The following is a 23191-nucleotide window of genomic DNA, read 5'->3' on the forward strand; positions in this document are numbered from 1 at the left end:
TTTACAGAATTTATATTGCATAGAATAACTCTAGAATGTGTATTTCATATAATTATATCACTCTGTATACTATATAAAATCTATATATTATGTATACACAGTATATATAATAAAATGTATGCTCATAGACATAATATATAGCATTTAAAATATACAATAAGCACTCTATAATGATTCTATATTTTAGGTATCTAATATATGATACATATATTTGCTTTGTTTGCTTTGTCTCTAGCTGAATCCTTTCAGCATTGCCAATCTTCCTCCCCTGGAGCAGAAATCCCAGGCCATTCAGAGCCAGGTTTTAACTTCTCATCTAAGAGAGGGATCTGGGTTTCTGCCTCCCCAGCCTGGGGAAAAGAAGGAATAAACTCAGCACGGTTGATTTTTCACATTCAAACACATTCCCATCTCCCAGGACTTCTTTTTTCCCAGGCAATTGCTTTAGCCCTGCTTTGGAAATCGCTTGTTAGGATGGTGGGAAAGCGGAAAGGAGCCTTTGAGCCCCTCGGACCAGGTGATGCAAAGCTCCAGCCTTCATTACCAAGATTAAAGAGGCTGGGGTTGCCTAAGCAATTAAAAACTCTGCCTAATTAAGACAGGGCTAATAGGCAGGACTTCCAAGGGTTGCTGCTGGAGCAGGAGAAGGGGATGGATTTACAGCAAAAACCCTCCAGGTAATTGCTTTAGTAATGCAGAATAGACACGTGAGAATAGAGAGGATGTTCTCCAGCAAAAACTAAAATAAGAGGGGAAAGAAGAGGAAAAAATAGCATCAACAGCCTCTTGAAATCATTCAGGCAACTGTCTGACTGCCTCAGCAGCAAGTTATCCAAACACTGCAACACTCAGCAAGGGGCAAAATATTCATGCAGGTATTTCTGCATGAAAAAAGGAAAAAAAAAAAAAAAAAGCAAACCCCAACTGTGTGGCTAAGCCAAAAAAGAAAAATTGATGGACCCCTTGGGAATCAGGTCTGTCACAGCCAAGGCTGAAGAAAAGGCAGCACTTTGCTATTTTAAAACGTTGTTTTTCTTTCCAGCCTCCACCTTTGAATTTCTGCCACCTCCTGCCCCTGGCAGCGGATGAAAGCGGCTGCTGGGACAGACGGAGCGTGTGCTCCTGCTTTTGTGCTTCCCATCTCATTCTCTCCTCCCTCCATCCAGGCAGGAGCCCAGCAACTTCCCCCTGGTCCCCCCAAGCTCCTCTCACCCCACTGTGAGGCCAGGGGGGCACTGCAGCCCCTCATTTACATCTCCTTTGGATTAACTTAATTTTTCACTCTTTCCCTTCTCCTTTCCTTAAAAAAACAAACAAAAAAAGAACCCCTGGCATTAATTTTGCTGTTAAGCCTTTTCTGAGCAGCTCAGCCCCCTCAGCACCACCTCAGCATTCAACTTGGTCTGGGGGGGTGGAGTGGGACTCCAAAACTGGGTACCACAGCTGCCTTTCCCTCAGCTGCATCCATGTCTAAAAGGAGTTGGGAAGAACCAACAAAGATGCCCAAACCTTAAAAATAACCAGGCTTGAAGTGACTGGGATTCCTGCAAGTCCTGATTCTGGGTGCAAGTGTTTATGGCTCCAAATATACATGGAGCCAAAAATACATAACCATACATATATATATACATATTTATGTGTATATAGACATGTATATTTGTGTGTTTTCGCACATAAATACACCTCTGTGTGTATAAATACATAAATCTGTGTGAATGTCCCAGTTCAGGGAGAAGGCAAGGAAGACCTCGACTTTTAATTTACAATATTTTTATTGCATCCAAAAGAACCCCAGAAATCCTCCCATCCTCAGGCAGCTTTGAGGCTTGCCCCTCCCTCCCCGCACCCTCGGATTTTGGGAAAACAGTCTTTTTTCCGCTCTTCCCCAGCCCAGAGAGAGCAGCAGGCTGTCCCCGCTGCACACCCCAGCCCTACACGAAGTCCCCGCGGAAGGGGCGGCATGTGGCCCCCTGTGCCTGCCAGCGGCCCCGCAGCGTGCACAGGGCTTTGCCCTCCAGGCTCTCCAGCTCCGGGAACCCCAGCTGGTTCAGCACCTCGTAGACCCCAGCCACGGCCGCCACCTGCAAACAGAGGGAGCAGGAAGGTTTAATTCCACCCCCAGGGATGCTTTTGCCACCTCCCGAGTGGAGATGCGCGGGGAAGATCCCCGGCATTCCCCCCATCCCTGCAGCAGCTCTCCAGCCTCAGTTTATCCATTTTCTAAGCCTCCTCCTTGCTGCTGGGGTCAGCCATCGCAGGGCTTGTTGGCTTTGGCACCCTCCTGCCAAAAAGCTACAATGGCGCCTTGTTTTTGCTGAAAACGCAGGGATTATGCGGCGGGAAGGGGCGCTCGGGGGGTCAAAGGCTCCTTGTATCCGCAGGTTGGGTGGATTTCCCTCCCCTCCAGCCGCGGGGGGAGTGTGGGGGGATGCAAACCCCACGGGTGGGAGGTGTGGCATTAAAAGGGGCAGCACCAGCAGGGGCTGCACCCAAAGGAAAGATGCAGCACCAAAAAGAAATGCTGCACCAAAGGCTGCCCCAGCAAACACGGGGCACAGAGAGCAGATGTAAATCCTCGCACTGAAAATGCAGTGCTGAAGGTGCTGCTCTGAAAGGTGCACCATTCAAAGAGCCTGCACTAGAGGGTGCAGCCCCAAAAAGGTGCTGTACCAAAGCTGCAGCCCCAAAAAAGGGTGCAGCATTAAAAGGACCTGCACTGAAGGATGCAGCACTGAAAGGTGCAGCATTAAAAAATACTGCATTTAACCACACACATCCCGCATCCAGCGGGACAAACATCCAGCAAACATCCCAAATCTCCACAAATCTGGTCCAGCCCCAGCAGCAGCCGCCGGGCAAAGCAAACAGCGGCATAACCGGGATGCCAGGGCGGGGCGGCACGGCATCCCCCCAGCTCCGCCCTTTCATCTCCCGCCCGGCGGATCAAAGATGCCAATAGGAATTAGCGGCGCCGGCGGAGGCAAGGGAAGGGATAAGGGTTTTTCCCACAATAGCGCCGGGCAAACCCGGGAGCGGGGGGAAAACCTGATCTGTGCATCGTAATAGAAATAAAAGATGAAAATGATAAAAGAAATAAAAACAAGTTGGATTATAGATTACATAAATAGAAATGATACAATAATAAAAATTAAGATTTAAAATAAAATAGCCATAAAATACTAAAATTTAAATAAATACAAATTAAAATAATTGAATATAATAATTAAATAATAATAATTTAAACTAAAATATAAAATATAATTATAATAGTAGCAATTAAAATATAATCATAATAGTAGCAATATTAAAATTGCCATGTCCCTAGCTTCCCCTTCTCCCCTCTGACTCTCCTCTCTTGCAGAATAACCCCTCAGGCAGCAGCACACACACACACCCTCCCCCATGCTCCCTGCATCACTTGTACCACTGCTAAAGTCCCTTTTCCAGGGAAACTTACAGTTCCCTCAACATTTCCATTCAAAGTAATGTATCCCAAATAAATCCAGTGCCTATATCCCCCAAGAAGAAAATATGAATAATTTAGGGTCTCTTACCCACCCTTCCCCCATTCCATAAGGCTAATTTAGGGTCTCTCACTTGCCCCCATTCCCTTTTTCCAGCTGGTTCCCAATTCCCTCGGATATCCAGTGCCACCATCCCCATCCTGCCAGACCTTCCATCCCCTGTGCCACCAGGCAGGGTTGGCTGGTCCCCCCAAACCCCAGATGCTGCAATCACAACAAAACCCCTGGGAAACTCAAACAAGGGGAAAAGAGCAAGTTTGGGATGGGAGAGCTCCCCATCCATGTGGTGGGATGCCATCCATCTCCAGTGGCTTTCCATGAGAGCCACCAACCCAGGGAGCAGACAACACCCCAACAACCCTCCAGGAAAGTTCAGGATGAGTGTTTGCTTGTTTGCTTCCCAGTAAATTCCCACATTCCCACACAAACACAAGGCTGAGCAAGGTGGCAGCCAGGGAAAGGCTCACCTCGCGCATCCAGAGGCTGAAGGGCCTCTGCCAGGAGTCCTTCTTCTCCAGGTGCAGGTAGGCATTGAAGAGGATGAGGAAGATGTAGCGCTCCAGGTACTGCAGGCTCCTCAGCTGCAGCAGCCGCGTCTCCCGCTCGTCCTTGCCCGACTTGCCCTGCAAGGAACAGCAGCCTGGCTGTGCTGCCCCTGGCACCCAGGCTGGGAGAGCATCCCTGGGAGATCCTGTATCCACCCTCACTCCAGCCCTGCTCTGCATCCCGGAGCTGGGTGGGGAAGGATACACCAGGATCTCTGGTGTGAAGGACCAGGAAAGAAAAGAAAAGCCATGCGAAGGGTATAGGAAGAGGGAAGAACACTTTGGGGACAAAAATAAAAGCATCCATCCAGCTCATTCCTTGGCTCTCCAGGCTCTCATTTCCTTGTGGTTTCCAGTGGGTAGCAACATTGCCAGAGCTCAAAAATAGGTGAGGGATGGCTAAATGTGGCAGGGATGTGCCCAGGAGCCAGGAATAGACACCCAGGTGCAAACTGTACCTCAAACCTTGAGTTCCTGGACTGCAAAGCACTTCCCCAGGGAAAAACACCTCCCTAGAAGGCATTCCCACCTGCATTCAGCCTCCATTTCCAGAGGAAGAGAAGCTCTGAGGTTGGTGGCCATCACATCTCCCACTACTATTTTATATCTATAAATTATAAATATATCTTTTGTTATGTTTTATTTATACTACAATGTTCATGTATTCATTATTTATATTCATTATTTGATTGTATATTGTATGTAATTATGTAATAATTTTTATTAGTATTATTATTGCTATGATGTCAAGAACAGACAAGCCCTGCATGTTGCCCTTTCTAGGAATTAATAACTAATAACAAATCAGAGCCCTGATCCCACAGACAATCCCACAGGCCATGCCAAAAAGCAACAACTCCTTGCTCCAGTTCTACCCTTGGGAAAAGGTGTCTCCACCACCTGTGTGTACCAGTACTTGCAGAGAGCAGATCCTATTATCCTGTTATTTATCCTGCTACTGTAATTACCCTATTTATTTTTCATTCTATTATCCTATTACTTACCATGTTGTTAAATTACCCTTTTTATTTTTATCCTATTATCCTATTATTTATCATTTTATACTATTATCCTACTTATTTTTCTTCTATTACTTATAATTTTATTCTATTATCCTATTTAATTTTCTTCTACTACCCTATTTTTCTTCTATTACCCTCTTCTCATTTTATTCTATTATCCTATTTATTTTTCTTCTATTATCCTATCATTTCTCTTCTATCCCATTATTTATATTTTCCTACATTTTCCTATTTTATCCTCCCAGTTAGGGGTGGGGAGAGGTCAGAACAAACCAGACCAAGCCCCAAAACACCTTTTCCTTCCCTTCTGTTTGCCCTAATCATGAAAATCACCTCCCAGCAGGCTCCCAAAATCCCAACAATTCCCATAATTCTCTTCTTCAAACTGCCCATCACTGGGGAAAAAAAACCAAAAATAAATTTTAATTAAAGAGCTTGGCTAAGCCAAATCCAATGGGATGGATGGAGCAGCCAAGAAATGCAAGTTCCATTGACAAGAGGCTCTTGCTTGGGCAGAGGGAGTGGATGAATCCCCCCTTATCTCCCCTTCCCAGCAGGATGCCAGCCTGGAAATGGGGTACAGCCCAGGAACACCCCTGTGCTGGTCCTCCTAACTGCCAAGGAGGTGAAACTCTCCACATGGGAGTTTCATCCATCCCCATAATAAAGGAGGGGAAGCCAAAATTAAATTACTTATCCTGAATAAAAATAAATTCATCAAAATAAATGTGCCAATAAATTAATGAACAATTAATACATCTGCAAATAGTCAGGTCTCCAGAGGTTTTCTCTCCCAGCCCCCCAAAAAATGCAGAAGATGCCAGAAACCAGGAGGCAAATCCAGGGAGCTGCAGATGTTCCTGGGTGATTGAACATTTTGATTTTCCTTCCCTCCATTGATCATTCATGGACATTAATTGAAAACATGGATCAGTGGCAGCTGGAGCAAGAGCTGAAGTGAGGAATTGCTGGCAGGATGTGCTACAAACCACCCAAGAAATAATGCCAGGCCCTGGGCTCAGCCCTTCCAAGGCCCCATGAAATAGCTGCACAGGTTTAAAAAACCCCAAATCTGATGAAAATAATCCTTTTTTTCTTCTTCATCAGCTCCACAGAGGCTCCCAAGTAAAGCAGGGCTGTGGGGCACAGGCTCAGCTGGCCATGGATGGCTCCCCTTCCCGAAGCTGGCTCCTTCCCGAGCTCAGAGGAGCCAGAGGAGCCTCGGGGGCTGGAAGCAGAGTGGGACAGACCAGTCCTGCCCTCTGCCGGCTGCACCGCACGGGATGGAAGGGATGCTAACTGAGGGGAATGCTGGATGGGATGGAGCAGGCAGGTTGGAGCCAGATGGGCAGGACTCTGAGCGTGATGGGTGGGATGCAGGACAGAAAGGGACAGGCAGGACAGCACAGGATCCATGGGTGACCATGACCACCTTGGCACCTCTCTGGTGACACACAGAGAGCTTCAGCCTGAGAAACCACCCAGCTCCAGCAGGGCTGCTCCCAGAGCTGGGCTGCTCCCAGAGCTGGGCTGCTCCCTCTGGAATTGCCCGGTGCTAGGGAAGAGGGCAGCTCACCTGGCGGTAGGTGCAGATGATGATCTCCCGGAGGTGGTAGTGCATGGGGGTCATGGTCTCACTGACCGTGTCCAGGGCCATGTCCACCTCCTTCTTCATCCGGTGACCGTCGGGCAGGAGCTGCACCACCTTCATCACCACCTGCAGCACGGGCAGAAGCAGCAGGGCTTCACCAGGAGCCTCCTGGCCTTGTCCCACTGCCTGGGAGAGGATCCAGCCCCTCCAAACAAGCAGCTGTGGCTTAAGGTGACAGCAGGAGTGACCTAAAGCAGAGCCAGCCCCATCACTCACCTCAAACTCCCCTTTGGTGTACTTGGCATCGGGCACACTCACGATCTCCTCCTCACTCATCTCAGGGATGCCCTGGGGTGGCCAGAGGGGTCGTTATGGGCTGCACAAAAATGCAGAGCCTGTGCCCAGCCCACCAGGACCCCCAGCATTCCCCACCTCCCCACTGCTGAGCAGAGAACACCAAAATTTTACCCCTGCCCGAGGAGGGAGCCAAATGTCTGGACAAACACAAGCCTGTTCCAGGCACTGGCTCAGGTTGCCCAGAGAAGCTGTGGCTGCCCCTGGATCCCTGGAAGTGTCCAAGGCCAGGCTGGACAGGGCTTGGAGCAGCCTGGGATAGTGCAAGGTGTCCCTGCCCATGGCAGGGGTGGAACAAGATGATCTTGAAAGTCCCTTCCAATCCAAACTATTCCACAATCCCATGGTTTCCCCTGCCCTTAACTCTTCACCCTGGGGTGGGATTTCTCAGGAAGGGGGTAAAGGCTCCCCAGAGATTCACCCACATTTCTGGAGCTAGGGGAGTTAGTCACAGCAAAATGTCAACATACAGATGTCCACCCTCACAGCCCACCCTGGCCCTGCCCATGCTCCTTTCAAAAGGCTGCTGTGGGCTCTCCAGAGCTTCCCCAGGAGTTCTCCCAGGGATTGCTGCATCCCCCATACTCACATTGAAGTGCCAGAGGGTGAGGACAGCGATGACCATGGCCATGGTGGTCCTGCCCCGGCCGCTGGAGCAGTTGAACACGAAGGCTGTGCGTGAGTCCTCGGCCAGGGCACTCTTCATGGCCTCCAGCAGCCGATCAAAGTCCTGCCAGGATGATGCCAGTGGGTTTTTAGGGATGCAGGACTTCTGCACCTTGGGGTGCCCTTTGCCCTACAGCCTCCAGGCTGAAATCCCTGTTTCCTTGCTGCCAGAGCCATCCTTGCCCACCTGAAGGCACACCTGAAGCCTCTCCATGCAGCATCTCCTGGGGAGCCTCCCTGCCCTGGCAAGCACCCCACCAGCACAGAGCACCCCAGTGACATTCCCCCCACTGCATCAGGGCTGGTTTGGGATGGAGGCAGCATGCATCCCTGGAGTACCTGCTCCTTGGGAGCACAGAAGTCAGGGATGGGGATGCGGCGGTAGGTGAGCCCCTGGCAGGAATTCTTCTGCTGGCTGAATATCTCCTGCGTGGTCAGGCAGCTCTTGAACATCTTCATCTGCTTCTCTGCCTCCAGGTACACCTCCAGCCACTTCTGGCACTTCAGCAGGTCCCCCTTCAGGGCAACCTCCAGTTTCTGCAGATGAGGGAGAAACCCTCACTGTAACACCTGCCCCTCCTAATTTTTGCAGGATTTTAATTTTTTTTAGATGCAGGTGAACACCCCAAACCTCACACCAGGTCCTGGCCACCACTTCTGCCCAGGACCACAGTCCCTCTGTGCATGATGGGAGCCCCAGAAGCATCACCTCCCACCACACTGGGCAGCTCCTCCACACAGCCTGGGTGGCAGCCAAGCTCCTCTACAGCCTATCTCCCCTGGAAATCCAGCTGGGAACATCCGCTCCCCTTTCCCCAGATGCCTTTTACCCTTGCTCTCAAGGCACACTACAAATTCTTCCAGGGTGGATCTCCGCTTTGCTTCCTCATTCCCAAAGGAAAACAAAGCCAGCAGCTCCAGAGGGTGGGAAACTATCAAAGCCTGTGGAAATCACCCACGAGTGTTCCTGGGAACCCCCACTACACCCAGCATCTCCCAGAGCTCACCTCCAGCTGCTGGGGTGAGGCAGCAGGCACAGGAATCAGCTCCTCCAGGTGCCCAGGCTCCCGCAGTGTATAGATCTGCTCGTTCCCCTCCAGGACCACTTCCTCCCGCAGGTTAATCCAGACAATGCAGGAGTGCTTCCTCTTGGCATCTGTCAGGTACCGCAGCACACTGCCCAGGGTCTAAGGAAAGGGTGGGCAAGGGTGATGGGAGGGCTGGGAGCCCCATGTGGGGTCCCTGCCTGATGTGGGATCGTGTCCCTCACCTTGGAGCTGGGCTGTGCTGTCCCATAGACGGGCATTTTGGGCACCCTTCGGAAGTTGGCCACGCTCATCTCCTTGGCAGTGCTCAGCACGTCCGGGCAGAAGCGCTCATCCGCCACCTGCAATAGAGGTGTTCCAGGAAAGGGATGCCTCTTCCCACCCTCGGGTTTGCAGGGAGCTCCCAGCACATCACAGCCCATGGACCCGGCTCAGGACAAGTCCCCAGACCTTTCCAACAGCAGCATCCACGGCTGCACTTCAGAGGTGGGAGATACTCATCTTGCAGCACAAGGCACTAACAACCCCAGCCTCCTTCACCCCACCCAGAAACCATGGAGCTGCTGCCCAGGCTCAGGTCATGGGATGCTCCAGACCCATCCATGTGCACAGGGGTCTCTGACCACACACACACCCTCCCATGGTTGGGGCTGGAAGGGACCCTAAAGACCATCTGGTTCCATCCCTGAGGATGCCAGCAGGACACAGACCCAAGCACCCACCCTACAACAGGGAAACCCTTGGTGAGGGTGAGCACCCCAGGGAAGTGTGGTTCCCCCCTCTGCCCTTCTCACTCACCAGCACTCGTGTGCCCTTGGTGACGAGCTCGGCGGTGACGGTGAGCTCCGAGCAGTTCATGTCGGCGTGCAGCCGGTAGAGCTCCGGGTGCCGGCACATCCACCTGCTGAAGCTGAGGGCAAAGCCCAGGGGGTACTGCCGGCGGGGGATGCACCATCAGCCTGGGCTCACATCCCCCTGCCCGCCACCCCACCCAAAAACCTGCTTGGAAAACTCCCTGGGGGAAACCCTTGCCCTCCCACTGCACAACGGAGTCAAAATAAAGAGGGCAAGGAAGGTTTTTTAGGTTGTTTTGGGGGTTTTTACCTGCTCGTGAAGGTAGTAGTTGAAAGCAATCAAGTAGAAATAGCGTTCAAGGCTCTGCAGAGTCCTCTGGAGAAAATACTCTTTGGTGCTGCTCCCCTGGAAGCAAAGGAGAGGGAATGTGTGATGCCCAGTGCTGGCCGATCCTCCAGTCCCCAGCAGACCAGGAAGCTGGGAAAAAGCCCTACAGACACTTTGGATGAATTGTTTCATTTTTTTAATGAAACATTTCAAGTTTCCCATACTAAATGATGCTCAAAGGCATGAGTTCACATTTCAGCTCAAAACAAAAGCTTCCCTTTAGCACAAGGACACACTGGGAGAGGTTCCAACCAGTCCATGCTGTCACATGGATACACTGTCCAGATGGGAGATTCAAACCCAAGGGGATGGGTCTGGAAAATGCAAGGTCCTGCCCCCATTCTAGCCACCTCCATGTCCTTTGGATAAAATGCTCCGGCAGTGGCATCCCTGGGGAGACAGGGCCCTGTGCCAGCCACACACCCTGCAATATCCTTCATTTCCAAGTGTCTCCCCTTTCCATGCCCAGAAGCATCCTGATGCTTAGGTTTCCAGCAAGCTCTCCTCCTCCTCTTCTGTATCATCACTGCCCCAATCCAGGCGTGCTCCCCACCACAGCTATCCCCTCTCTGGGATGAAGCCCATTGGAACTTTCCAGGGTAGGATGGAAAATCCTAGTAGATGGGACTGTGCCCGGGGTCAGCTCGGCAAGCGGGGTTTGTTCATCCCTGACCTTACGTGGCTGACTCATGAATATTTACTTGTTCTCCTCAAGAGAAATCGGGCCTGCAGTCATTTATCAAGAGGAAAGGCAGTGGGATTTGCTCTGGAAACTCCAAACAAAGCCTGTGGGGATGGAGCCATGCCAGGTTTGCCGGCAGCACCGACGGCAGAGTGGTGCTGCTTCCCAAGCGCTTGGATTCCTGCAATAAAATCTATCCCAGTGCTCTCACCCAAGGCAAATCTCTTAACATTCCCCTTAAACAGGCTATAGGTGGAAAAAGGAATGATCCACTCATGTTTCAGCCATGAAAAGCCAGGTATTGTGGGAGTCTGGCTGCTCAGCATCCCATGCTGGGATTCACCTGCACCTCCACTTGAGGGCTTAAATCTATTTCTGCACCCCAAATGCAGGCAGAAACCCACAGTCCAGGGTGACACCATTTCTCCATGCTCAGAAAAGCCCTTCCTCCCCTGAAAATCAACCAGCTCACCCAGTACCACTCCAACACAAAGAAGTCCAGGCTGGTTTCCAGGGGATAATGGCCAAGCATTATCCCCTCTCCCCTCCTCATCCTCCATGTGCCCCCAGCACATTTTCCTGGCCCCTTGCCACTGTTTAAACCTGCTCTTGCTCCACAAAGACTTCAAATAAACACTCCTTGAGGCTTATTTACGGCAGTCCCCCAGCCATTTGTTTTTCTGGAGTCCAGGATGACACAGAGCAGCTTTCCCCAGCAGGAAGAAGTCAGGGAAAGGCTTCAAGGCAATGGGAAAACCCCCTGTGCCATGCTCAAGCTTCCCCTGCTATACAAGAGAACCTGCCAGCACATGTGCAGCACCAAACATACCCAAATCCACCCTGGAAGGAAACAGGGGAGTATAAAATTTGGGATTTGCCACTAAACAGCAAAAAAATGACAGTAAATGCTTTCTTTTCCCATTGCTTAGCCATTTTCATGGGGTTTTTTTGCCACAGGTCACCTGGTTTGAGATTGCCCTTTGCAACCAGCCCCAGCACTTCCACTCCACATTCAACATTTAAATGGGAAAAAGAATCTCTAAATAAACTGGGATTGGGGCAGCACTTCCACCCTCCTTCCATCACCTGGTGAGGAGCCCCCTGGGCAGGGGAGCCCACAGCTTTCCAGCATGGAAAGCCACCCCAATGGCTCTTCAAAACAACAGGAAAAAGCCATAAATCTACAACTAGAAAAGCCTGACCTTGGGTGACTATATTTGCAATGATCCCTGCCAGCTCCTGAGGACTTTTACCATCCAGGCTGATATTGATTTTCCAATTTTAGAGCTGATGAAACCAGGGCACAGGATATTATTTGCCCCTGAGGTCATTTACCAGAAGCAGCAGTGAAGCCCAAACCAGTCTGTTTTTCCCCCAATCCCAGCCTGCTCCATTCTATGACTTTTGAAACTGGGGAATAAAAAAAAAAAAAAAAGGAGACACTCCACAACCTTTCAGGTTTCACATCACTGGGAAATCTCCAGCTCACAGGAAGCTTTGGGTTTCCAGAATTTACATTCTTCTCATCCCGGCGCAAAAACAGCTTGATAAATTTCCTGGTGTCAATGGCTTGTATCCGAGCAATCCTCTAATTACCTGGATCTGATAGTCCTCCCCGATCCCTTCCAGCTTCTTCTTGTTCTCGTAGATGGCTTCCTTCATGTCATGCATCTCCGAGCAGGAGGCGATGGCACCATCCACCTAGGGAGGAGCAAGTGGAAAATCACTCCATAAGCCTGGGACTGGGGGAAACTGCCATCCCTCCCTCCCAGCCACCCTGCCACCAGCACCCCTTACCTCCTCCACTATCTGCTGGCCTTTGGGGACCATCTCCATGAAGGTCTGGATGACCCGGAGCCTGTCCCTGGGAGATGTTTTAGGCAGGTGGGGGAAGCTGCAGTGGGAGAAGGAGGAAATCAAACCAGTCCCATGGGCATTCCCCCAATCCCTCCCTGGGGACTACTCCGCTTACTCAGGCTTCTGGGCAGCTCCTCGGTGGTGGTGGAGGACCAGGGTGCCCATGGCCATGGCCAGGTTGGTCCTGCCCACGCCAGTCTGGCAGCCGAAGAGCAGGGCGGGTGGGGGTCTGCCAGGGTCCCGCAGCAGCAGGCTGGGGCTCTCCTAGGAGGGAATGGATGAATGGAGACCCCAGCGGCTCCCAGGACAGCCAGGTCTGCCCCATCAGTGGCTGGGATGGAGGTGACAGCCATGCCCAGGCGTGGAGGGATGGGTGGCATCTCCCTTGTGCTCAGGGGATGGAGTGGATGCAGCAGGACAGGACAACAGGTGACTCACCCACCACATTCCCATTCCCCTGCCCAGTGCCCTCTCCATCCACCAGCCTGTCCACCCCACCAGAGATGTTCCCACCACTCATCCCCAACCCACTGAGATGTCATCTTCCCGAAGGTCAAAAGAAAAATAAAAGCAGCTCTGACACGGAAAATTTTGCACCAAAGGCAGATCATTTCTGCCAAAGCCATTTAAGGATGAGCTGCCTGGAGGTGGCCAGGGATGGTCACCTCTAGCGAGGGGTAGGAAGAAACTGCTGGACAACATGGACTTCTCCAGCAGGATCCCACAGCAAGGGGAATGGGAACTGCAGGCACAAGCATCCTCTACCAGGCAGTGTTAAGGAAAACCAGAAGATGCTCTTGGGCAGTCACAGTCCCCAGCATGGCACGGAGCAATTCCCACCCCAAGGAGGCCCCATGGACCTGGCATTTTTCCTTGGCTCACCCTGAGGAAGCGGATGAAAGCATCAAACTGCTCCTCCAAAGGAGCTCCCTCGGCGGGCAGGGGCAGCCGGTGGTACCTGCCAGGATAGGGACAGCCCTCGTTAGGATGGGGCCACACAGGGGCTTCATCCCCACCACCATGGAGTCCATGGGGCTTAAGGGGTGCCAAGAGCCCCAGCCACAAGTGAGGAGGAGGAGGAGGAGGAGGGAAGGACCTGTAGGAAGGCTGGAGGAAGATGGGTCTGCGGTAGACCTCGTCGGTGACCTGGATGTCCTCGTCACACTGCACCCGCACGGTGTGGGGCTCGTCCCGCAGCCGCTCAATGTCGTTGTACACATAGTAGGTGCTCTCGCTCAGCTGCGCAAAGTCACGGATCTACAGGGACGGGAGAAGCCCCATCACAATCCCCCTGCTCCCCTCTGAGATGGCAGGAGTGTCACCCCCTCCCGTGCCAGCTCACCTCCTTGCGGATGGCCAGCTCCAGGCTCTCTGCCCGCACCCCCCGCTGCAGGCACTGCAGGTTCTCGTGGAGGTTCTCCTTGCCCCGGGGGGTGTAGGACACAAAGTCCCCCTCCAGCCGTAGGAACACCACGGGCTCCTCACGGACGCAGAAGAAGACACATTCCTGCAAAGAGTGGAGGAGAGGCTGTCTGAAAGTTCTCCTGCCTTTTTTCCACCCCAATTCCCAGCCTGGCACCAACCTTGTGGCCTTCTCTCTGCAGCTTCTGCAGCACGAGCTTGAAGCCGTTGAGGCTGGGCTGCCCCATCCCGAACACAGCGTAACCTCCTTTGGCCTGCCGGAAGTTGGGAGCGCCGCAGCTGCCAGTAGTGTTCAAAACATCCAATTTTCCATACACATCCCTCACCATGAAGTATTTCCCCTGCAAAATATCAGAAGAGAGAAGGTGGGAAATCAGGGGATTCAAGCAAGCTGGGACTTGAACATAGCTGAGAATAAAAGTGGCTTTTTCTAGGTGATCTTCAAAATGCACCCTCCCCAAAAATAGCCCTGAGGTCCCCCAAATCCAGGCTGAAATGGGTTGGGTGATGGAATTGGTGGCAGCGATGCTCACCTGCACCAGGTAGTGCTCCAGCGTGGCCTCAGAAATGCGTCCCACTGTGTAGTTTGCCTTCAGCAGGTCATCATGGATCTGGAACTCCTCCCTGCAGTTGTACCTGCAAGAGCCACACACAGGTGGATAAAGGAAAAAAATAATGGCATAGGTCAAGAGTGCAAAAAACCAGTATCTAGAGAAGAGGGTGGAGAAAAACAGAATTTCGGAGGACTTACGTGATGACCACGGGCGCCACTTTGTTGGTGATGATGGACTTGGCCTTGCTGTTGTGGAGCCCCAGGGTCTGGAAGGAGTGGATGCTGAGGGAGTGCTGGTCCTCCATGCTGCCGTCTCCCGGCGCCCGGCTCTCCAGGGGGGATGCCGACACCGCCTGCTGTGCCGCGCTGGCCGTCGTACCCATCATCCGCGGGCAGCTGTGCCGCGACGGGGAGGCAGCAGCAGCCGCAGGGAGGGAAGGAAAAACAACAAAACAAGGAGGGAAGGGGGGAAAAAAAATGGAGGAGGAATTTATTTTTCAGCCTCTACTGATTTAGGACGGGAAAATACCAGGCAAGCACTGGGCAACCCCCTGCCGACAGCCGGCCAGGAAAGGAACGCTAAGCCAGCCCTTTCCCTCCTGCTCCCACAAAAGGCTTTCTTCCTGCCTGCCATGCAGCTCGCTCCATCAGGGAGGTGAAACTAGGGCTGAGGAGGGAGGGGGGAAAAGCGGGCGAAATGCTGGATCCAGTCCCTAAAATCTGCCGAGTCAGCACATGGCACTGGGGAGGGACTCGGCAGTGCAGCCTGAGCCTCATCCCCTGCTTTCCCAGCACCATAAACCACTCCAGGGTCCCTCCCCACACAGAAAACTCTTAACCAGAGAGCACATGTCGCTGGATATTTGGTAATTTAGGGTGTAGGAGCGTGCCTGGAGTGCCTGCAGCAGGTCTGTGTGTGCAAGTCTGGAAGCTGCCTTTGAAGGAGCAGGTTATCCCCATCCCAGGGGAGCACCTGGGGCAGGTGGGGATCCCGAAAACAGCCCCCGCTTTGTCCCCAGGGAGCTGATCCCTGCGCAGGGATGGAATCAAAGGGGCAGGCCTGGCGGCGGCCAGGAGCATCCCGCCACACTCGAGCGGTCTGGGACAATGAGCCGACTGTCTGCGCCAGCCAGGGCCGGATCCTGCCTTCCCAACGAGCCAGAGATGGCAAAGGGGCAGCCTGGGAAAGACAAAAACTCTGCCCTCTCCTAACGAGACGGTCCCCAGTAAAATCTCCTTTGTGCTGCATGGGAACAACGCCGGCAGCAGCCGAAGGGGGACAGTACCTGCTCCGAGGCGATGCTCAGCGCTGGGAATGTGGGAATGGCTCTAACCCAGCCCTACAGACCCTTCTGCAGCTGCTCTTCCTGCCTTCCGAGCAGCGCAGGATCAATCCCTTGCTGCAGTCCCAGGGAATGTGATGCCCCCAGCAGCTGCAAATGCTTCAAGTGGGGGTGAAAGCCTGCGGAAAATGTGCTATTTCTAGATGGCCATACCCAGGCACACATTTTCCCCTCCTCCCCATCTTCCTTCCCTGCTCCACGGAAAACTTGTTGCTCTACTGTGAATTTTCTGCACCATTAGGCAGCCTGGTTTCTTTTACACACAAGAGCGGGGTGGGGGGAGGAAAAAACAAAAACAGCTGTTTCAGGCCAGTGCAGTTTCTTCAAGTCCTCTTAAACGTTTCTTTCACGTGAACACTGTGACGGCAAAAATAAAAGAAAAAGAAAAAAAAAACAAAAAACCAGGGAGGTTTGGAGTGTTTCAGAGCGGGAGCTCGTGGCTTTGGAGAGTTCAGGCAGCAAGCAGGAATGGGGCATCCAGCCAGCATGCTTTTTTCCCTTTTTTTGCTCAGAATGGGTGCATCTTTTCAACACTGAGCTGGATCGATCCCTCTGGGTTTGCTCCAGCATCCCCGTGTTGGAGGATGGAGATTCCACCCCCAGTTTCGAGTCAGGCAGATTCTGTGTTTCCTTTGTCCTTCTCCCCTCCCCACAGACACCCACCTTCACCCTAAATCCCCCAGGGATATTTTCTTTTCCTGACAAACCACACCAAGAAATAACAGGCATAAAAGACGCCGGGCAGATTTGTAAATTGCCTTTCAAACCACAAAATGAATAGAGAGAGGAAATCACATCTCAGCTTCTTCCCCCACTCCCTGCTTTGCTTGGAGCAAGAAAACCAAAGAAACCAAGCAAGAAAAGTACCGAAATTACCCAAAGTGGGTGCTCAGGGAAGCCACGGGAACTGCTCTAAAATGCCACAGGAAGAGGGAAACACTGGTGTTATCCATATGGGAACAGCTATTTACTGGTATTGCTGTATCTGATGGGAGCAAGAAGGTTTACACCTCCCCAGTGCCCACTTTGCAAGCTGGGACACAGACCAGCATGGTAGGGAAGCAAAACTCTACCCCAGGAAAATAGATAAAATGATCTTGGCTGAAAACTTTCCCAAATATTGCTGGTGGCTGGGACAGGAAGAGATGCAATGAAGCCACCATCACAGGCCAGCCAAGGGAAGCAGGAGGCCAGGGACCAGCCTGGCAGGGACCAGCCTACAAAAGGGCTCTGGATTAGCCCAAATATCAGTTTTCTCCCCATAGCTGGACACAGTTAGCAAACACTGTGAGAAGTTCCTGCACTGGAACAAGATGCCCAGAGAAGCTGTGGATGCCCCACCCCTGGAAGTGTTCAGGGCTGGATGGAGCTTGGAAAAACCTGGTGTAGTGGGAGCTATCCCTGTACAATCCCTGCAGGGGATTGAGTGAAGTGATATCTAGGGTTCTTCCCACCCCAAGCCACTCTGGGATTCTGGGATTCCAAGTTAGGAGGCTGGGAAGCAATCCACGTGGATTTTATGATGGCATTAGCCATCAGCTGGGGTGGGTTGATTTTGAGCATCCCTCCCCTTGCACCACACAGTATTTGGGGGTTTCCTTTCTTGGACAGAGAGGATGCAGAGAAAACACTCCCCTGCACAGCATCCTGGCCTCCTGTCTGCATCTTCTCCTCCTTTTTCTGGGACAAACCCCAGAAATATTTTCCCAGCCAGCAGTTCATCACCTCACAGACCCCAAAGCCAAGCCTGAGATGGCCAAGGCTCCTGAACAAAGAGCCCATTTTTCCCCAGCTGCCAAAAGAACCGACACCTTGCACGAGGGCATCCCACCGAACAAACCAGCACTGTTCCTCTCCAGGTGTTCTGCCAAAATTCAAAGCGCCACCCATTAATTATTCCTGCTGCTCAAAGAGAAAGTGGAGCCTCTGGGTGGGCAAGGCAGAGGTGCTTCCCTTCCCCTCCAGAACCTGTTTCAAAACATCCAGCCCTGCCAAGCCCAGACGGGGAATGCCAGAGGAGCCACCGGCAGCAGCAGGAGCATCCCAAGAATTCCACTTGAGCATCCCAAGAGATCCCGTGCAGACTCTGCAGCCTCTCCCACAGAAGTCACGATGCTACAGCAGAGCTCAGACCTCCACCTTCCCACCTCTCCGAGCCCCTCCTCTCCCCCTCCACCCAGCACAGGGGTTATTCCCACACCCGGGGACCTGGCGAGGACTCAAAGCCAGAGCAAACAATGGACTAAATATAGTGGGAGGCGCTCGGGCTGCAGCTGCAGGATGCATCTGCCCCAGCCACTGCACCGAGGAGGAAGCGTGCACTTGCCTGGCCACCTCATTGTCAGCAGGAAATAAATCAAATAAATCTCCTTCCGTGCATCCTCCAGATATTTTATAGCTTTTAAAGCTCTCCTAAATGAAAAGCAAAGCCCTTTGGGAAGAAGCAGCAGCAATGGCAGCATCCTCCTGATGCATCCATCCTTCCTCGGTGTGGGGCAGCCCCTGTGGCTTTTCAGCAAGGAGTCGGCATGGATGCATCCTCAAGGGACCGAGGGGCACTCCTGGAGCTGTGCTGAGCCAAGCAGGGAGGCAGGAAACACCACAGGCCAGCAGGAAGCTCCAGTGCAGCCGGAGGGGCATCACCGGAGCCCGGAGGAAGCGCTGGAGCCGAGACCCCTGCCCCGGTGTGCTCTTTAACCCTCTTTTTCAAAAAAAAACCCCGTGGAAATCAAATAACACACAAAGAGCTTCTCTGGGAGAGCCTGCCTGTGCTGTGAGACATCCCGGAGCAGAGGCTGCATGGGAACTGGGCTTCTGTTGCTCCAGGTGATGGCGGAAGGAAGCTTCTCGGCTTCTTAAAAACATAATAAAACAAAAGGAAAGGTGAGAAATAACACATTAAGCCATGGTTGATTCGGAAGGTGCTGTCCACCCACTGAGCCACAAGGGCAGAAATAAGGCAAAGAATCAAAATGCTTCAAATCAACCCAAAAGAACTCTGCCACAAGCAAGAAAAGGCCCTGGAAAGGCAACTTTGCAGCAGACAGCTCTGGTTTTACAAGCCTTGACTGATTTATTAATATCTTTAAAGGACCAAAAGCGACCGCCTTCCATCCTCATGAGTTCCTCAGACAGCCAGCGGTGACGGCCAAAAATACAACTAAATAAGCAGCATTTCCTAGAAAGTCCAGTGGTATTTCCCAAACAGGCCAGGACTGGTGCTGCTGATCCCCCCTGCGCCCCGTGCTCTACCACCAGCATCTGCCAAGGAGTACAGGAAAGCACGGGTGGGATGCCTGCCCCCAAATCCAAGCAGGAGCATCTGGAATAATGAGGACCAGGCGTTTCACACCCCTTCCCCAGCACACTCCTGTCTTTTGGCAGAAAACAGAGTGCCACATCCCCATCCTCCATGTGATCAACCTGCCTCTAGTTACTTCATTTAAAACTCATCACCCTGAAGCCAGGGAAAGCTGTTTGAGACAGGGAAGGGAGGGGAAAAGGAAGGCATCCAGAGATATCACCCCAGAAATGGGGGTGCCACTCTGCTGCCTGCATGGAGGTGACCAGTAATGAGGAGGATGCTGGTATCCATTGGGAATGGTATCCAGGCTGCAGCCCTTGTTCTCGAACCTGCTCTGCATTATTAGTCAGCATTATTAAATCTTCCTTGCTAAGCAGAGACTGGGAGGAATTAAGATGCTGGAAGTATCAGACAGGGCTTGGAGCAACCTGGTCTAGTGGAAGGTGTCCCTGCCCATGGCAGGGGGTGGAATGAGATGAACTTTAAGGTCCCTTCCAAACCATTCAGTGACTCCACGATTTTGCAAAGAGCCCACCTGTAACTGCTGCCTCACACCCCCCAGTTTTTAAGGCCCCCTGGCAGGTTCCCTCACACATCCCACCAGTCCCTGGGGTGCTGCTTTTTGGGCAAGCAGGAGATGCTTGAGCTGCCTGCTGTTGAGGTGAAGGGTTTTTTCAATGAGCAGCAATGGAAAGAGGAACAAAGCCCTGACTCAGAAGCACCAGCGCTGCCAGTTGTGCCGTCAGCTCACAGCCAGTGGTTTCAAGGTCTTGAGCACACTTGCTGAAGGGTTTCCTTTCAGTAGCACAAAGTAAAAAAAAAAAATAAATAAAAAGCCATAAAACACGAAGATAAAGACTGGGGGCATCTCTAAAGAGACCAGTGACCTGCAGGCAAAGCTTTTGTCCAACGCCAAACAGTCCCCAACTTGCCAGGAAGCACCACAGCCCCACACCCAATCCAGATCTGCCAGGCTTTTTCCTGATGGAGGTTCTGCAGCGTGACCCTGCTCCGCTGGCAGAGGGGACCGGGGTGTCCCCAAGGGTGGGGAACTCAGGCTGGCCCCCAGCACAACCCCCTGCTCCCAAGCCCAGGCCAGCCAGCGCCACGCAGAGCCGGACGGGGCACTTTGGGAAGGCGAGGGCTATGATTTTGTGCTATTCATAGCTAACCACGGCTCCCCTCCCAGCGCGGGGAAGGCTGCTGGAGCAACGGCACGGCTCCATTTACACGGGGCCGCTTTTCCACGCCGGGATCTGCTGCAGACCACACCTTTCCCAGGACAAGCAGCACCTTATGCACGCCAGCACCGTGGTATGGGATGTAGCAGGACGCGGAGCTCACACTCCCAGGATCTCCTCTCCCCCGCCCCACTCCCTTAATAAATAAAGCAAAACTCAAGCAAATCCCGGGGGAGTTTTGCTCACAACAGAGACCTGCCCGTTATTTTTAGGCTCCGTGTCATTCGTGCAAAGACATAATCACTTCCTGCCTTCCAGGAAGGAAATGTCCCACCACCGCTGCCTGTCTGCCTCCTCCTCAGGCAATGCCTGCCTGCTCCCAGCCCAGCCACCCCAAAAACCGCTGGTTTCTCCCGTTCAGGGGGAGGAAAACTACCGGGACACAGCTCAGGATGCGATGGGTGCCACGGCCAGGAGCGCTGCGGGAAGACGAGGGGGCGTTTGCTCCCCCAGCACTAAGAGGATGCACCGGGGAAAGGGCAGGGAAAGAGGTCCGGAAAAGTCCGGCAGCCATCGGAAACGCAGCCTGGATGAGGTTTCTGGAAGTTTTCAGCCCCGAGGGGCCGGGCAGGAGCTGAGCGGGAGCAAGCAGCCTTGCTCCTGGGACATCTCAGTCCCCGTGGCGGGTGGGAGCCCAGCGGGCTGTGCGCCATGCCCTGCACGTGCCAAGGGAATCCCATCCCAGCCTTCCCGCTCCTCTCCTGCTCCCGGAACGGGAGGCTGCAGAGAGCACACCGAACCCACAGCCCGCTTACATCTGCTCCTCTTCCTGCCCCATCTTCATCCTCCAGCAGGGAGCCATCCCGCACCTCCCCGCGTCCCAGCCTGCTCCCCAGCCGGCTTTTCAAAGGGGGTGCGAGGGAGGCAGCCGAGAGATGCAAATCCCAAAACTCGCTCTGGGGGACTCGAGCCACAGCAGGCACAGCCGTACTGGGCTCCCAGCCCGCCGGGCATGGCTTACAGGCAAAAAGAGGGAGAGAAAAGCCCCTTTTAAATAGGAAACACAACTGCAAAGGCAGGAGAGGTGGGAGGATGCCATCCGCGGGGCGGATGCTGGGCCTCAAAACTAGCGATCCACCTATTTTCCAGAGGTTTGAAGCCCAGCGTTGGCTCCGGATAAACCCTCCTCCGCACGGCTGGGGCACCTCATGGCCACGCTGTGGGGTCTGTGCTCCGGGACAAAATAAACCTTCCCCCATTGTCCCGCCTGCCTTGGCTGGGGGGACACACCCAGCGGGGCTCCCGCCCAAGAAGCCCCCCGGGCGCCCATCACGAACACCCCGGGGCGCTGCTGGGATGTGGGGATCACCCTCGAGGGCTGCTCCTGCCCCCTCCATCCCCTTCCCACCGCACCGGCCCGGGAAACGAACCCCCACCGCCCCCGGGGAGGGGATGAGGGGGCAGCCGGTGCCGGGGGGGCGGATGCGGGGTCCGGGCACCGGTGATGTTCGGCCCGGGCTGGCGGGAGGATGCCCGGGAGCGGGCATGTGGTGCGGAGCGGGGCAGGATGCCCGGTCCCCAGGGTCGGAGCGGGGAGAATAGCCGGTCCCGGGGACCGGGGGGAGAATGCCCGGCTCGGAGAGGAGGGATGCCCGGTCTCGGCGGGGGTACGGTACCTGGGGGGCTCCGGGCTCAGCTGCCGCGCCGGGCCGGCCGCGCCGTCGGGTGCCCCATGGGGGCGGCGGGAGCGGTGGCGGGAGCGCAGCCCCGCGGCCGCGCCGACCGCCGGCGCCTCGGCGGGGGAGGGACCGGGGCGGGCAGCGGGATGGGGCCGAGGGGCGTCCGGGACCGCCCCCCGCCCCGAGACACGCCCCCGGCACCGCCCCTGCACCCCGGTACCGCCGGGACCGCCGCCGCGGGGACAGGCGGCACGCAGCACTCCCCCCTTCAACCTGCCGCATCTTCAAACACAGCCCGTGTCCCCTCGGGGTCCCCAGCACGCAGCTGCCGCCATCCACAGCGCCCTCCACCCGCAGCCCCTGTCCCCTTTGCGGCCCCCCGACACGCAGCCCCCATCCACTTAGGGACCTCCAACACGCAGCCCCACAGCCCCTCGGGGACCCCCTGACACAAAGCTCCCATCTCGTCAGGGAACCCCGGCACACAGCACCCTCCACCCACAGCGTCTGTCCCCTGAGGGACACGCAGCTCCCATCCCCTTGAGGACGCCCAGCACACAGCAACCCCACACCATGCTAATCCTTTCACCATCTCCTGGTCACAAACCAGAGAGGGGCTGGGACAGAGAGGGGACTGGCAGATGCCACCATCCCGGCCAAGTTTGCAGTTTTGGGGGCATTAAGGCACTGTCTGCACCTCTCAGAGCCAAAAAGTGCTTTTCCTTCCCAGAAATGGGAGGTAGGGACGTGTGTGATGGAAGCCTGGGCAAGGGATGCTGCTGGATCAAGGCTGGGACTGGTGTGAGGTGACATGCAGGGAGCCACTGCCGCCCAGCTTTCAGAGTCACAGACTGGTTTGGGTTGGAAGAGACCTTAAAGTTCAACTAATTCTGCTCCCCTACCATGGGCAGGGACACCTCCCACTGTCCCAGGCTGCTCCAAGCCCCAATGTCCAACCTAGCCTTGGACACTGCCAGGGATCCAGGGGCAGCCACAGCTTCTCTGGGCACCCTATGCCAGGGCCTGCCCACCCTGCCAGGGAACAATTCCTTCCCAATATCCCACCCATCCCTGCCCTCTGGCAGTGGGAAACCACTCCCCTTGTCCTGGCACTCCATGCCCTTTTCCAAAGTCCTTCTCCAGCTCTCCTGGAGCCCCTTTAGGCACTGGAAGGGGCTGTAAGGTCTCTCTGGAGCTTTCTCCGCATGAACACCCCCTGCTCTCCCAGCCTGGCTCCATA

General features: G+C 54.0%; 1 protein-coding gene across 1 annotated transcript; it reads right to left on the minus strand.

Moving 5' to 3' along the window:
* Window positions 1-1753: 1753 nt before the first annotated feature.
* Window positions 1754-22080, minus strand: PALD1 (phosphatase domain containing paladin 1). Its single transcript, XM_085064374.1, has 20 exons — window positions 21949-22080; window positions 14643-14840; window positions 14425-14527; window positions 14053-14232; window positions 13812-13976; window positions 13566-13726; window positions 13352-13427; window positions 12585-12733; window positions 12410-12506; window positions 12209-12313; window positions 9853-9948; window positions 9547-9681; window positions 8973-9089; window positions 8710-8889; window positions 8042-8239; window positions 7626-7766; window positions 6959-7030; window positions 6668-6808; window positions 3992-4147; window positions 1754-2081 (listed from the first exon to the last, which is right to left on the minus strand). The coding sequence occupies exons 2-20, from the start codon at window positions 14828-14830 to the stop codon at window positions 1932-1934; spliced, it is 2610 nt and encodes an 869-aa protein (XP_084920500.1). The 5' UTR covers window positions 14831-14840; window positions 21949-22080; the 3' UTR covers window positions 1754-1931.
* Between the last annotated feature and the right edge of the window lie 1111 nt (window positions 22081-23191).

This window comes from Lichenostomus cassidix, chromosome 6, assembly GCF_008360975.1.
Source record: "Lichenostomus cassidix isolate B80296 chromosome 6, HeHo_3.0, whole genome shotgun sequence".
NCBI classification, from domain to species: domain Eukaryota; kingdom Metazoa; phylum Chordata; class Aves; order Passeriformes; family Meliphagidae; genus Lichenostomus; species Lichenostomus cassidix.

Coding starts and splice junctions, on each gene's coding strand:
- PALD1 (XM_085064374.1), bottom strand. CDS start 14,830: ATGATGGGTACGACGGCCAGCGCGGCACAGCAGGCGGTGTCGGCATCC. Junction 12,314..12,409: donor GCCAGCAGATAGTGGAGGAG/GTAAGGGGTGCT, acceptor GCTCCTCCCTAG/GTGGATGGTGCCATCGCCTC. Junction 4,148..6,667: donor TCATCTGCACCTACCGCCAG/GTGAGCTGCCCT, acceptor TGTTCCTTGCAG/GGCAAGTCGGGCAAGGACGA.